General features: G+C 55.7%; 1 protein-coding gene across 2 annotated transcripts in view; it reads right to left on the reverse strand.

Moving 5' to 3' along the window:
* Positions 1-14,712, reverse strand: part of ALDH4A1 (aldehyde dehydrogenase 4 family member A1) — a 29,416-nt gene extending 14,704 nt beyond the window's left edge. For both annotated transcript variants that reach the window (XM_044913892.1, XM_021683507.1), the window contains exons 1-3: positions 14,615-14,712; positions 5,397-5,490; positions 4,730-4,822 (exon numbers count right to left, since the gene is read on the reverse strand). In XM_044913892.1, the coding sequence (XP_044769827.1) occupies positions 4,730-4,822; positions 5,397-5,490; positions 14,615-14,676 (249 nt within the window). In that variant the 5' untranslated portion in view covers positions 14,677-14,712. The remainder of the gene's footprint in view (positions 1-4,729; positions 4,823-5,396; positions 5,491-14,614) is intronic.
* Positions 14,713-16,119: the final 1,407 nt, after the last annotated feature.

A 16,119-nucleotide genomic window follows, 5' to 3' on the forward strand; every position in this document is an offset into this window, starting at 1 on the left:
CGGACAAGGCCCAAGTGGGCTCACAGGGGAACATGCTGCCAGAGCCCGTGTGGCACACGGCTGTGGCTCAGGCATGGGCACTGTCCCCCCACGAGGCCCCCAACAATGCACTGCAGTTGAGACCCGCTCAGGATTTCCGCTGTCCCGAGTGCCTGGGGGACAGACCAACCGCTTCTCCAGCCCCCGGCTCGGGACCCACACAGACTCATGGGAAAGGGAAGACCCTCCACAAACATTTGCAAAAAGAACCTGGCAGCGCCAGATGCTAGCGTGAGCTTTAATAAAGCGGGGAGAAACTTCACGTCTTTCCAGCACACTTGTCGGTACTCTTGCCACCTAGTAGTCTGCCAACGGGCTGTGTGGGGCTTTCCTGTGGAACGTGGCAGCCACTAGCCACACGTGCCCGCTGACATGTCAACCCCGTTCCTCGGCTGCACCGGCACATTCCATGTGCTAGATGACCACGCATGGCCCGTGGCTGCCATAGTGGGACAGCGTGTGGATACTGATCAGCATAACTGCAGAAAGTTCTACTGGGCAGTGCTGGTCTAGGGTTCAGGAGAAAGTGGCCCTCTCCCCCCTCATTTCAACCCCCAGCAGAATCACCCGTATCCTGTCCACACCTGAGACTGGCCTGTGATGCTCAGGGGCTGAGGAGGCACCCCGGGGCCAGGCCCTTCGACTCAGCCCCCGTGGACCGCAGCTCCCCCACGCCAGCAGCCACGTGCCGGCCACTGCCTCCCACGCCTGGGCGCCCCCAGTTACCACGTGACCAAGTCAGAGAGGCACCGCGGGCCATGAGAATGGGAAGTGCCTGCCCAGAGGGTGACCAGAACCCTAGCTGGCAGGTGGGACAGCGCTGAGGGGCCGGGTGAACTGAGTGATCGTAGGCTGTGCTCCCAGGACTGCGGGTGTCAGGCCCTCTGGTCGCTGATCCAGTAGTGGGGGCTCCAGGACACCCCCTGTGGGCAACTCCTTCCCAGGGCATCCTCAGAACCCTCGGAGCTGGGGGTTGAGGGTCCTCACCCTTACCCTGCATGCACCTGCTCAGGGTTCCATCTGGACAGAGCCTGAATGTGCCTCCCCCATCTGCAAAAGGGCCAACCCTTTACTCTCCCCCAAATTACAGATCTAGGAGTTTGCTAGTCCAGCCAAAGTGTAGGTCAGTTCCTGGCTCAATGACCCTGAGCACGTGGCTTCTTAGGCTAATGTCATCACGGGGCTTAGCCCACTGTTAACCCCTAAACCCCCTTCTGGAGAAATCCATCAGGAATCACGGAAGATGCTGTGTGAACTCCTCAGGACCTTCCTTGCCTGTGGGCAGGACTCAGTTAAGGGCTGGGCAGTGTGGCCATCTGGCGAGTGAGGGACACCACAGAAAACCCACCCTACACCTGCAGGAGAAAGCCTCCTGCCATCACGGTCAATGGCTTCCAGAGGTTTGAAACACAGATGGGTCTGCCCCTCGTGCTTTTTTGGATGAACCAGCTGCAGGCTCTGAGGGAAACAGGACTGTTTCTGTCACAGCTGACGTCTGCTCAGCGGCGTGCATGCGGGCACCGAGTACTTGGCACGGATCAATCCGTTCAGCCCGACAACAACCCTATGCACCACGACTGCTACCCCCATTTTACAAACAAGAAGACTGAGGCACAGGGAGGTCAGCCAGCGGGCAAGAAGGGGAACCTTTTACACACAGGGGCCTCCGTAATGGAGACTCGGGTGGCCTGCAGCTGGGCCTCAGGAAGACTCAAGGAGCCCGGCCTAAAAACTGAGGCTTCTCTCGTCCTCTCTCCTCCTCTGTGAGGCGGCGCCCCGCACCTTTCAAGAGACCCACTGTGGTCGTGTGTCTCAGAGGTGGAAGGTATCCTCCCCGTAGCTTCCAGCCCCGTAAATCCAACCGGCCCAGCTGCGGTCAGGTGCCCACTTCGGAGCCAAGGAGTGGAGGCCCACGGTTTCAAAGGCGGCCACCACCCACCACCATGGGGGCAGGTGGGGAGCTCACAGATGTGGGCAGACCCTCCAGAGAGGTGTGCTGCGCTTCCCCACCTGGGGCTGCCATTCCCCGGGCTTTGTTCCGGCTCTTTCACAGCCCCCTCCATCCCGGCTCCTCGCCTGGCTCTCTCCCCACCTTCCCGCCCAACTCCCCAGCCACCCAGGAGTCCCGGACCCCCACGGATCTAAGTCTGGACTCACAGGTGCTGCCAAGCCCTCACCTCTTCACTCTGCTGTCCTGAAATTAGAAAGCATTCTCTTGTAATGAGCAACAGGGCTCTTCTGCAAAGTCTGGCCCTCCTTAACCCCCTCCAGTGACTCCCCAGAACTCATGGAATAGGTTCCCTAAGCACCGGTGGTAAGAACCTCAGGAAGTCACGTCCGCCCACCCCTCTGCCCTGAATCCTCCACCCCACTGGCTTCCTCTCTGCTGTGCAGCTCACTGAGCCTCTTCCCAGCTCGAGACTCAGCCCGAGGACCGAGCAGCCCTCTGCCTGGCAGCGAACCCCCACCCACCCTCATCCTCGGGCTTTGACTCAGAGGTCACCCCCCCATGGAGCCCTCCAACCACCCTGCCTGATGTGGCCCCCGCGTCCCCAGCACAGTGCCCATGCCTTCCCCTGTCCCTCACCCGCTGGAACTCCCGTTTCTTTCTTTGTTGACCCAGGACCACCTGCTCTCCAGCAGGGCAGCTCCAAGAGGGCAGAGCCCGCCGTCTGCCCTGGGCCTGGGCCCGAGAGGTGTGGCTGGCTGGCTGCGTTTTATTATCCTGACTTACACATGCCCTGCTAGAAAGAAGAGCTGGCGTCTCTTCGAGCTTCAAACAGGTTTCTGGGTGACACTGCCACAGAGGAAAGCCCCTGGCTCACACACCATGGCTTTCATTTTGCAACTGGTTGCTGGATACAAAGCTAGAAGCTGCACGTAAATGCATCTGCACGGGGTCTCAAAACGTGTGTGTGTGTGTGTGCGCACACACACGCACACACTTTTCTTTTTCCATAGCTGAGGTGGGTATTTGCTTTAAGCCTTTCTGGGCTACAAGTGTCGTGGCCACGCCGGGGACAAGAAGGGGTGGGGTGAGTCCTCTGCCTGGGGCTCAGGCTCCCTGACGGGCCAGCTGCAAACGTCCACTCAGCCACGAGTCCTGGTCAAGATCCCCAACTCTCACAAAAGCAGGTCCCTCCCACCCTCAAACTGACGGGGGCGGGGGGGCACAGGAGCAGATGACAACCTCTTAACCGTCACAGACCACCGGCCTCTGGCTCACTGTCCCGGGTCTAGCAAAAGCCCGGCCGAGGGACACGCGTGGGCAGGGTGCCTGAGGGACACGCAGGCCGGCCACTGCCCAGGTGGGGCCAGAGAGGCAAGAGCCATGAGTGCGCAGAGCTGGCGTCATGCACTAGGGGTGGTGGGGACCACTGCCCCCACCCCCGAGCTGCCCACGGACGTGTTCCAGCCACACGGTGCCTTGTGGCCGTGCCAGCCTGGTGCGGCCGTGTCACCCCACCTTCCAGACGAGCCAGACATTTGAATGTGTAGGGGAAACCTCCCCCTCGTTAGGTTTAGAAACAAAGCTGCCGGTGTCCGTTCGTACCCTGAACTCCAGACAGAAAAGCTCCCCCAGCAGCAGACACGGACCTGCAGGGTGACCCCCGGCATCCCCAGGCGTTGGGCTTTGCGGTGTCCTCGGCCTGCATGCAGTGACAGTGTGCAAAAGGTGCCCTCTGTGCATGAGCCGAGACTCCTGTGTGGACGCTGCTCATCACATCACTGCGTCCTTCTAACACCCCCGGGAGACGTTTCTCTCTGGGGAAGGGCCGTGCTTCTCCCATCATGCAGCTGGAATTTATTTCAAGAACACTCTGACTAGTGTAAGTAATGTGTTCGCTTCCCTGCGGTCACCGGGAGGCATGAAGGCAAGTCTGGGCTGTCTCCAGCACGTAGGGCTCCACGGTTCTCATCCCGGGACCAGGAGGCCACAGCAAGACGATCCTACTGCACTGTATGAGTTAATATGCTGTTTCCAAATCCTTCCTAGAAAATCCACTGAATCAAAATCAATGGGATGTGGTTCTGGAGAACCAGGATTAATCATCCCTAGTCCAGATCTAACTGTGCCATCCTGGGCGGGCCATTTAATATCTCTGAGCCTGTCCCTTGATCTGTAAAATGAGCAGCGAACTCCCCACTCTTCCTCCCTCAAAGAGGAGTGGCAAGGACCGAAAGAGGAGCCCATGCAGACGGCACAGGGCCTCTCAGATGTATCTGCGGATGGAGCATGGCTCCAGCTGGAGGGCTTCTAGGAGGAGGCCCGGCCACGTCCTAGGTGCTCACCTCAGATGAGTTTATCTTCCACTAGAGCAGCCGTTCCAAAATAGAGGCCAGGGCTTTGGAGACTGTCCTCTCTTTGGAAGGATTATCTTTAATTCTGACATTCTGTCCTTTCTTCCCACCCTCTAGGTGGCCAGTGGGTCCATTTTCTAAAGAAAAGGCAAAGCTGTGGCAGTCCCTGTTTTAATTCCCTCCTGGCAGGCGTGAAGTCGGCATCTTTTATGATGATACCCCCAAGACTACTTCTGGAAGTTTTATATTGGCGCACAGAATTCAAAAGCAGGGAACAGACTATAAACCCCTTTGGAGGCAGAGACCCGTGTGACAAGCTGATCTGTTGCCTGAGAGATGGACCCCAGGTTTGGGGAGAAACCGAGCCCCGCCGGCCCACTGGACTCACCGACACCTGATACTGCACGTCTGACGTCCACACCTCTTCATCCCCCACCACACATGGAACGGCTTCCGTCCGGCCCTTCAGGTCCTTCAAGGCCTACGGAGGGGACAACAGGGTGGATGGGTACTTCCTCCCACCTCTCTGCTCCCCCTAAAACCCCGGTGCGGGGCCTGCAAACACAGATGCCCAGGCGGGAACAGAAATACGAAGGGGCCAGGCTCTGAGGTCAGAGAGCATCTGCTCTGCCCAGGGGGCAGCAGGACTCAGCCCCTGTCTGCTGTCACTTCCTGTCCTGACGGAAGGGGAGGCCAGGGTTGCCAGGTCCTCCCATCGTAGACAGAAAACTGTATCTGAAATGTACGTGACATCTCACAATTTTTAAAATACTGGCAATTAACAGGACAATGTTTTTAAGCAGAAAACGTCTGTGGGTTTACAACCCCCGACCTGGACAGAGCCCCAGAGTGGCCCGGCTTGCCCCCCTGCTGCCCCCAGCCTCTCCGTCCTCCAGACACACGCCTGTCCCAGACCCAGTTTCCTTCCAAGGCTGGGGGCAGGTGCAACAGGGGGTGATGGCTGTAGGCACGGAGAGGCATCCGGAGGGGGGGCTGCTGAAGGCTGTCCTCGCTCCGTGCCCTACCCCCACTGGGTGCCCCCACCGGCCCATTACCTTCTGCAGCGCATCTCGCTCGGGGCTGCCCTGCGTGAATGCTAAGACCGGCTCATTGGCCACCTTCAGGGAGGCCGTGTGCTTCCACCACAGCCTGGGGTACAAGGGCAGGGAAGAGAGGCAGACAGGTCAGTGGTGGCCGCAACCAGATCCGGCCCCTCTATCTCCACCACGGTGGGGAGGGGGTGGGGGGGTGTTCTGTGTTGGCCCAGAATCCTGAAATCCAGAGCAAGTATAGAACTGGGGGGCAAGAACTGGCCCTGGGGTCCAAAATCCAAGTTCCAGGCCCAGACCTGACACTGTGCATCCTCGGGCATGTGACCTGCCTCCGCTGGGCCAGTCTCTACATCTACTAAGTGAGAACCACCATACAAACCCACAGGGCCATTTTAAGTTTAAATTCAATCAATGCAAAACCACTTCTAAGCGTTTTGTACATGGAGAGGGTGACTCTCCCTTTCCTTCCCCACAATGCAGCCCTTATCCCAAAGGGCCCCGAGTTACTGCTTTCTCTGGGCTGAAAGGGCAGCCTGTTCCAGAACTCAGTCTCATCAGAATGGGACCCAGCTGGGATTCCCTTGGCATCAAGAGCTGAGCTCCGGGTGGGCAAGAACATCCAGGATATGGGCCGGGACCTTGGAGGAGTGCCCTGAGCTCAGCTCGCAGCCACGGGGAGGGCGGCTTTCAGGGTTCAGGGTCCAATTCCAGGGTCCTGAGTTTCAAGAACTCCTCGTCCCAGAGACCTTGCTCAGTCTTGAACCTATGACCTCACTGACTGGTGACCACTGGTGACCACCGACCCTAACATGTCTGAGGATGGCAAGGTGGGGAGACAGGTGGGTAAGAGCCAAGACTTGAGATCATTCATTCCTGAACTAGGGGCCCAGCTGGGGGGGTCCTCCAGGCCTCAGTGTCACTTGGGCTGTGAGTGTTGGGGATCCTTTTTATTCTTTCTCCCTGGGAATGGATCTGGAGGCTCACGGACCAAAGGCCTGGAGGAAGGACATGAAACCAGGGGCCATGAGGACTGGTCCTTCATTCATTCTACAAGGTTCCTGGGCACCCTCTATGCCTGACACTGCTCTAAACACTGGAGACAGCAGTGACCATGGCAGCAAGGCCTCGGATGCATGGGCTGCAGGATTTCCTTTTCCTGCCGGTGCCCGCGGTTCTGGGTCAGGCCGCTTGGAAGAATGAAGAGGTAAACCAGCGTGGTAGGCAGCAAAGCAAAGTTAACTGAGTGATAGCAAAGTGATAGTACAAAGCTCCCGAGGAGGGAGGGGACTGAGAGGGTTGCCACCAGTTTCTAAGTCTAGGGGTTTTTTATGAGCTTGTGCATGGGCTGTTTTACTGTGATCAATCCTCCCTGAGCCTATCATCCAATCGGTTTTTGGTCATCTACCTATCACAGTGGGAAAGGATGGAGGACTCCCTCTAGGGTGGTGCAAAATCCTTTTAAGGGTGGGGCGCCTTGTTCCTACCTGCCTTTCTTCCAACTGTACTTCATCACAAGCAGCTCACCTCCAGTGGGGACCATGGGCAAGAAACAGGTGAGGACAGAGGGGATATGAGAAGGAGTTAGGGGAAGGGTAGGGCTGCTCCAGCCTAGGTGATCAGGGAGGGCCTCTCAGGGGAGGCGTCCTCTGAGCGCCATCTGGGATCTCAGAAGGACTGGAAAGAACATTCCGGGCACAGAGGAGAGCAAGTACAAAGGCCCAGAGCAGGAAGCGTGACAGGAAGCGCTGAAAGGGGCCCAGTCCAGGAGGGAGGAGGGCAGGGCCCGGTTGCCCAAGATTTTGCCTAACGGCTCTAAGTGAACTGGGCCTTCTCCCTCCTCCCCCACCCCACCCCCCAGGCAGCACCCACCCCACGCTAGGAGGCAGGTCACATTCCTCAGGCCCCGCCCTTCCCCTAACCAAGGGCAGAAACGTGGGGCGAGGCCAGCCTCCCACCAGCCCTTCCCTTGGGTTACTCTGAAGAGCCGAGGAGACAGTCACACAAAGCTATAGGTACATCCCATAAATTCAAGTCTACACTCACCCCCCACACACACCTATAGTGGGGGAGGAATAGAGAGGCTGGAAAACTCCAGCCGCCACAAGCCTCCACACGTCGGGAAAACGGGGGTGGCGTGTGCCCTCAGGGCCCTCTGGAAGGTTCCAGCAGCAGCACCCCACCACCAATCCATCAGCTATAGCCAGGAGGGTGCCGCTGAGGAGGAGTGTGGGCTGGGAGCCTGGAGGTACGTGCCCCAACCCCAGCCTGGACCCCGGCTCGAAGGGCGTGCAGAAAGCCCAGCTCCGGAAGCAGACATCTGTGGGACCGAAACCCCCACGCGCTCCGAGAGACATCAGCCCATTATTAGAAACTCGGCAGGTCTCAGATTCCCCACCTGAAAAATGGGGGCGGTACTGTGTGCCCTGCAGGGGCACTGTGAGGTTAAAAGTGCTTGCCCTTCCTCACCCCTCCTGCTCTGTACTTCTAAGAAAATTGTCTTCGGGGCGCCTGGGTGGCTCAGTTGGTTAAGCGACTGCCTTCGGCTCAGGTTGTGATCCTGGAGTCCCGGGATCAAGTCCCGCATCGGGCTCCCTGCTCGGCAGGGAGTCTGCTTCTCCCTCTGACCCTCCTCCCTCTCGTGCTCTCTGTCTCTCATTCTCCCTCTCTCAAATAAATAAATAAAATCTTAAAAAAAAAAAAAAAGATTTAAAAAAAAAAGAAAATTGTCTTCGTAGATTGTCTCATGTGTATATATATGTACACGTATGTATGCAAACACACATGCAGAATGTTACAGCACCAGGCCAGGTGTTCAGCGGCAAAATGGTTCTCAGACACCCGCAAGGTCACAACAATCAGGGGCTAGCCTGGATACTCAACAGATAGTGCTGGAATAAACTTAGCACCACATTCCACCCAGCTTAAAATGCAGTAGCTACCAGCCCTCCTGAACCTGTTCCCTCCCAGGCGGTGTCAGAAGCAGAAATCCTGCAGGCCTCTCTCTACCCTCCCCAGGGCAGAGGCCCACTGTGACCACAAGATCACATTCCCCCTGGCTTCCCCTCTGCCTGGAAAGTCTCCAAGCCCCGGCCCAGCTGCCCATCAGTCCAAATGTGGGGAACAGAATTCAAAGATCAGCCTCAGTCAAAACTGGAGCCAAAAATAATCCAAGGACACTTGACAAAACCAATCCCCCTCCCCTGCCTTTTATTTTGGTTCATGGGCCATTCGGGATTAACATGAGTACCCTTCCCTTAGCTTTGGGGAAAGCAGAGAATAATCACTCACAGAACCTGGAGCCTCTGTGAGGATCTGCGAGGCCCTTCCAGGCAGGACTGCATTCCTCACTCATCAGCAGCAATCTCAAGGGCACAGAGACAACTCAGATACGGACAATGAAACCTGCCTACTCAGGGGCTTCTCCTCTCTTCTACAACAAAAAATTGGAATCCTTACTGAGGCCTCCAGGCTCATTTCCCATCATACCTCCACACTGCCCACTTCGTCTGCCACCATCCAGCCACCTGGGTCTTTCTGGAGCCCTCTGTGCTGGGGACGCTACCCTCCAGCGCCTGGACGGGCCATATCGGGTCATCTCAGAGCCCACGCTCTGGTCACAGCACCACCAACAGTGCTCTGGCTGTCCGTGGCTCCAGCCAGACCATCAGCCACCCCCGTCGCCCCCCCATCCCGCCACTCCCCATGGACACCCGCCTGGCGCATGGGATTTTGGAGAAATACCTTTTAAAACAAAGAATATACTGATAAACCTTTTATCAGACTCATCAAGAAAAAAAAGGTGGGGGGCAGGAGAGAAAAACAATGAACACCCAAAGTGTTGTGGAAGCAGCACCCGGCCCCCTAGTGCCTGGGGTCAGGGGTGACCAAGGCCAAGGAGAGGAGGAGAAAGGAAACTACCCTTGCTTCACTGAGCTTCCACACTTTCCCAGCTGTTATTTGGGACCTGATAAGGCCAATCCTCCTTATCCCTGAGATAAGGGGCGGTGAGCGGTGAGCAGAGAGAAAGTGCAGGGGGGGCCAGGGCAGGTCCAGAAGGGTGGGGCATCAGGCCCAGGCTGAGCTGTTTCCACTTTATTGCCCTTGAAACATTAAGGAATATTTATTAAGCACTTACAACATGCCTGGCACTGCGCGAAGTGATTATCTCCCGAATCCAGCTACGAATGCATGAGGAAGGGGCCAGGATTACTACTATTATGATTATTATTACAGATGAGAAAACTACTTCTGAGACCCGGTGCTCACGCATGGCTCCGGGGCACCACTCCCCACAGAGCAGCACACAAACCCAGGGCTTCCTCACTCAGGAGCCTCCCACGACCGCAGAAGCACCTGTCACCTGTCAGAGACCCCTAAGCAACAGGGCTGAGGGGACAGGCTCATCCTCCTCTCGGCCCAGCTAGGGCCTCCTCCTTCCCAGCATTTCCCAGCTCACGAAAGAGGTGGGCAGCGGCTTGATGTCCATGGGCACTGACAGCTCGTGCCAGGAAAGGAAAGGTGGTGGTGGGGTAAGAAACTGCAAAGATGGGGCGCCTGGGTGGCTCGGTTGGTTAAACGGCTGCCTTCGGCTCAGATCATGATCCTGGAGTCCCTGGATCGAGTCCTGCATCGGGCTCCCTGCTCGGCAGGGAGTCTGTTTCTCCCTCTGACCCTCCCCCCTCTCTCTCATTCTCTCTCTCTCAAATAAATGGATAGAGTCTTAAAAAAAAAAAAAAAAAAGAAACTGCCAAGATGGGCGGGTGTCTGCCCCCTCCCCTGGGGTGAGCAGGCTCAACCCCAACACCAAGGGTTTTGCCTCGGCGTCACTAATGAGAATAACGGGAAAGCACCAAGGGCATCCGAGCTCCACACCTGCCTCCATCCTTGAGCTGCTGGGACCCTCTTGTCTGAATATGCCTGATCCAGGGCGATCACTCGGGACAGCCCATGGCTGGGGGAAGGGATCAAAATAATACTTAAAGCAACATCGTCCGGGCGCCTGGGTGGCTCAGTCGGTCAAGCGTCTGCCCTTGGCTCGGGTCATGACCTCAGGGTCCTGGGATCGAGCCCTGAGTCGGGCTCTCTGCTCAGCTCTGCTTCTCCCTCTCCCTCTGCCGCTCCCCCTGCTTGTGCTCTCCCTCTCTCTCTGTCAAGTAAATGAGTAAAATTAAAAAAAAAAAAAAAAAAAAAGCAACACTGTCCAGGTGCAGATACTCTTCAAAGTGGTTTTGTGTATGAACCCATTTCCTTTCCAAGGCGATCCCTATGAGGCGGCTACTACTGTCCCTACCACGTGGGAACACAGGCAGCACAGGGAGGTGGAATAACCTGCCCAGGGCCACAGAGCTGCTAAGAGGTGGAGCCAGAATCCACCCAAGCTGTCCTCTGGGCCATTCCAACAGCAAGTGTGCGGCACCTACTATGTGCCGGGCCAGGGGCTGGGTACCAGAAGCAGGCGCTCGGGGTACGCCAGTGACAACCGCAGCCCAAGTGGGGGTTCTAACAACCTCTGAAGCCAGTATTAGGATCACTGTAGATTCTAGTCATTCCGTCACTCAGTTACATAATGGGTACCTGTCACATCGTCTCTAATCGTTCTGCTACGCGGCTGATGGGATTCTCCCCATTATACAGACAGGACACTAAAGGGCCAGAGGAGAGGCACCTTGCCAAGGCCACAAAGGGCTGGGTGAGTGTGGGTTCACCAACGTGGCAGGGGAGACTATTCCAGGAAAGAGGCACTGCATGAGTATGTCCAGGGAGCAATGGGATGTGCCAGCCCCCTGCCCAGCCCATTGCAGGGGCAGGCAGGCTGGGACAGCGTTGGGGAGTTCTGAAATGCTGAAAATTAAGCAGGCAGGTGGGGTGCGAGGAGTCCAAAGTGACCCTGGATTCTTGCAGGGAACAGGACAGTAGCCAATTCCAGCCTGCCCACTCTGTGATGGTGGGGGAACCCCTGGCACCCAGCAGGGTCTGGTACAAAAGCAAGTAATAGAGAAAAATTCACATTCAGTATAAGCCTACTATGTGCCTGGGCTAGTTCTTTTACTTATTAAATTTATATATAAATATAAATATGTATCTTGCCTCTTTCCAACAAGAATTTGCAGAGACGTAACTGAAGACAGCCCTGATAAAGTCAATGAAATAGAGAAAAAAGCTGGAAGTCAGGGCCAAAGGAGACAGGAGGCAGTCAACTGGGGCCTGGTGTTTATCGGCTTAAAGCCTTAGACACGTCTTCCTTAATTTCCAAGGGCCTTAGTTGTTTAATCCGTGAAATGGGAATAGTAACGCCTATAAAACTCTCATAGGCTGCTGAGGAGCTCAGTAAAATAATCCACTTAATGAACTGAAGTGAGGACAGTGGTTACCTCTGTGTGGTGAGATTCCAGGCCATTTTTGGATTCTTTTTTTGCTTTATCTATACTTTTTTACAATTAAAGAAATTGCATTAAAGAAAATGCACGGGGGTGCCTGGGCCTGCGTGACTCAGTCCCTTAAGCGTCCAACTCTTGATCTCAGCTCAGGTCATGATCTCAGGGTTGTGAGATGAGCCCCGTGTTGGGCATGGAGCCTGCTTGGGATTTTCTCTCTCCCTCTGCCCTTCCCCCTACTCATGCACATGCTTGCTTGTGTGTGCTCACACGCGCGCGCTCTCTCTCTCTCTCAAATAAATAAATTAATCTTTAAAAAAAAAAGAAAATGCACAATCAAAAGTATTTTTAGGGGCACCTGGGTGGCTCAGGTTTAAGTATCCAACTCTTGATTTCAGCTCAGGTCATGATCTCAGGGTTGTAAGGTGGAGCCTGCTTAAGATTTTCCCTAGGACGCCTGGGTGGCTCAGTCGGTTAAGCCCTTCTTGGCTCAGGTCTTGACCCCAGGGTCCCGGGATCGAGCCCCGCATCAGGCTCCTTGCTCAGCAGGAAGCCTGCTTCTCCCTCTGCCTGCCACTCCCCCTGCTTGTGCATTCACTCTCGCACACATGGACTCTCTATTTCTGGCAAATAAATAAATAAAATCTTAAAAAAAAAAAAAAGATTCTCCCTCTCCCTCTGCACCTCCCCCCACCCCTTTAAATAAATAAATAAATAAATAAAAGTAAATTTGGGGAGAAAAAAAGTTATTTTTAAAAATTGGTTGAGATCCCTGGCACTCCACGCAAAAAGGGAAACACTATGAACATTACCCACACCAGGTCCTCAAAAGAGGTGGTTTTCCTCAGCACTAGTTTTACAAACAGGACACTGAGAGATACTATTAAACATGTTCTAAAACTGTTTCTCCACAAATGGCCCCAGGTGCATCCTAAATATTAGTTGAATAAATTAAAAAGTGGCCAAACAAAAGACCTGTTTTTCTAGAGCAGGGGCTATCAGCTAGGAGCAATTCTGGCCCCGGGGACAGTCAGCAGTGCCTGACATTTTTATTTTGTCCCAGCTGCGGGGTGCTCACGGGCGTCTCATGGGCAGAAGCCAGGAAAGCTGTGAAACATTCTCCAAGGCACAGGACAGCCCCCACAACGCAGGATTACCCAGCTCAAAATGTTCATAGTGCCAAGGTTGAGAAACCCTGTCTAGGGCGCTGGGCCAGCTGCTCCATCGAAAGAGGTAACCTGAGCCTTCAGATCGGGTTGCAAAACGCTTCAGCTCCACTCCGGAGGCTCTGTAATTAAGAGCACGAAGCTGGAGTCTGACTGCTATGTTCACTCTCCATTGGCCTTAACTGGCAGATAAGTTTCCCATCTGTAAAAATGGGAATAATACAGTGCTTATCAGCACAGTGCCAGGTCCGCGGTTCTTGATCGCTTGATGTTATTGCTATCATAAGTTTTTTTTTTTAAGAATATGGATTGCTTTCTACCAGGTATTAGAGGTTTTTATGGCTAAGGCCTCCCCCCCAACATTAAACTCAAAACTCTGGAAGGTCCCATCCACGTGGGAAGTCCCCTGGGTACCCTCTCTTCCAGGGTTTAGCACAACATCGCACACAATAGGCACTCAGTAAATACATGAATCTATGGGCTTCCTCCCCCTATGGTGGGGGGGGGGGTATCCCGAGTGCAGGGAGAAGTTTGCAAAAGAGACTGCGCTGAAGGTGTGGCAAGTGTGGCCCCCAACCTTGGTTTGGGAGAGAAGTCCTTCTCCCCCATGTGTTCTTCCTGTCCTTCCTTGCCCTTACCTATCAAGCCCCCACCCACAAAGGACACCCAGCAGTGTTGAAAGTGACCCATGCCCAGGGCACCCTCCCCCCCCACCCCCACCATCCCTTGGGAAACTGATTAACTTAGAAAAGGCACAGCTCAGCATGGGAGACAGAGCTGGTCACAGTCCTAGTGGTCAGGCAAACAAAACTCAAAACTGGGGGCGGGGGCTGCCCTGCCCTGAAAGGCCCATAGAAACACCCGTCCATCAGACTGAGCCCTCTGGGACAGGATCTGTGTCCCACCTACCCCCCCCCCCCCATCTAGCCCAGAGGAGTTCTATTAACATGTGTCACTGAGTGGGCAAGGGTGAAGGAACCCAACTCCACCACACAGGTGTTTGCAGGGCAGATCCACCCGGAAACTACACCTTGGTTTCTTCACCTGTAATTTGGAAAATCTGCAGAGTTTAAATGAGAGTGATAAACGATGATCTGACTAATAATAACTGGGCACCAAGTGCCAGGCACTGTTCAATGCACTTCGCATGCAGTGTCTCTCCCTTAGCCATCACAGTGAGGCATGCACCAAGTGCCTAGCCCAGCGTCTGGCACATTATAAGCACTCCCTAAGTATTACTCTCCCACCTACCAAAAGGAAGAGTCCCTTTTCTGCCCAGTACTTAATTTGGAAAAGGGAGAAGAGGAAAGAGGAGTCCCGGTAGAAAGGAGACAGGAGACTCAGGGAATCCCAGAGGCGAGTCCTGAACGTGAGACCCAGGGTGGGGAGCTGAGAAGCGCTGTGCGAAAAATCGAGATGCATTCTGTCGGTGGGTTCCCATTAGGAGGAAAACGAGCGCGAAGGAGGTGACTTTCCGAGCGTGGGGTCCGGGAGGGGTCCCCCTCGCGGAAGGAAAGAGACGGGGGCGGTGTCGCAGCGGGAGGACGGCCTGGGTGAGGGGCAGAAGGCTAGAGGAAGGGACCCCCGGCGGGGGGAACCCTCGGGATCGCGGCGGGGATCTGGCAGGGAGAGGCCCCCGGGCACCCCCCTCCCGCCCGCCGCGGGCCAGGGGCGCACTCACCCGGGTTCCCTCCAGGGGCGGGCCAGCAGGGCACCGCGGAGCGCTGGCCGGAGTAGCAGCATCCCCAGCTCGCGGCGGAATTGTTCGCAGACGGTGAGCCCCCGGGGTTGTTCACAGACCTTGAGCCTGGGGCGCGACCAGAAGGCGGAGCCCTGCCCGGAGCGCACCACCTCGGCGGGCGGGGGGAATGGGTCACACGCCGTCCTCCGTGTCGGGCTCACCCGAAATGACCCCGTATTTCCTCCTGTTAATACGATAACTCTGATTTCGAGGGAACTTCAGAGGCAAGTATGCGACACAGGACAAGGCAGCCCCAAAGAGAAGCTTTGACATTTACACGTTTCCCCCTCGCCTGTTATGGTATGCCCAGCCGCCCTCCGGGGGGCGGGGAGAGGGGGCGTGAGCCTCCTCGACCAATCAGAATTACACACCGAAGATTGTGGGCCAATCGGATGGGCGGTCTTGGGGCAGCCTTCTTGGGCCGGCGAGGGGCGGAAAGAGCCAATGAGAGAGCCGGAATGGGACACGTGGGAGGAGCCGCGGGAGGACCGCTGGTCGGTGCGCCAGGCGTCGCGAGCATCCCGGCCTGATCTGTCGGTCTGCCCTTGGCCGGGTGGCCATCCCCGCAGCCAGCCCCGTGCCTCCACCCGGGGGGCTGCAGCCCCTGGGATGAGCCTACCGACCCTGCCTCCAGCCTTCCCCTGGTCGGCACCCAGCCACCCCGCACCTTGGGGCCTGGCGCTTAGATAAATCGGCCGGCTTCCTGGCGGACTAGAATCAGTGAGAGATAAAACCCAGCCGGTCCGGGCGCCTGGGTGGCTCAGTTGGTTAAGTGACTGCCTTCGGCTCAGGTCATGATCCTGGAGTCCCGGGATCGAGTCCCACATCAGGCTCCCTGCTCGGCGGGGAGTCTGCTTCTCCCTCTCACCCTCCCCCCCTCATGCTCTCGCTCTCATTCTCTCTCTCTCTCTCAAATAAATAAATAAAATCTTAAAAAAAAAAAACCCAGCCGGTCCACGATTAGCTTTCCCTTCAAAGCCCCTGACCTCGTGATGAAGGATAGTTGGAAGAAAGGCAGGTAGGGTCAAGGGGCCCCACCCTAAGAGGAAACCACCCTTAAAAGGATTTTACACCACCTTGGAAGGAGCCCTCCATCCCTTCCCATTATGACAAATAGATGACAAAAAACTGATGGGATGACAGGCACATGGAGGGTTGATCAGATTAAAATTGCCCACCAACAAAGTCCATAAAACCCCTAGATCTAAATGCCAGATCTGCAACCCCCTCAGGTCCCCTCCCTCTTTGATAGCTTTGTATTCTATCATTCAATAAACTTTACTGTGGCTCAATAAACCTTGCTTTGCTGCCCACCACTCTGTCTGGTCTACGTCTTCATTCTTCCAAGCAGCCTGACCTAGAACCAGGGGCACCGAAGGAAAAGAAATCCTGTAACACTCAGAATCGGTTGTCTGGCGCTCCATCTCACCCACTCCCCGCCCTGT

The sequence above is a fragment of the Neomonachus schauinslandi genome, chromosome 4 (genome assembly GCF_002201575.2).
Source record: "Neomonachus schauinslandi chromosome 4, ASM220157v2, whole genome shotgun sequence".
Taxonomy (NCBI): Eukaryota; Metazoa; Chordata; class Mammalia; order Carnivora; family Phocidae; genus Neomonachus; species Neomonachus schauinslandi.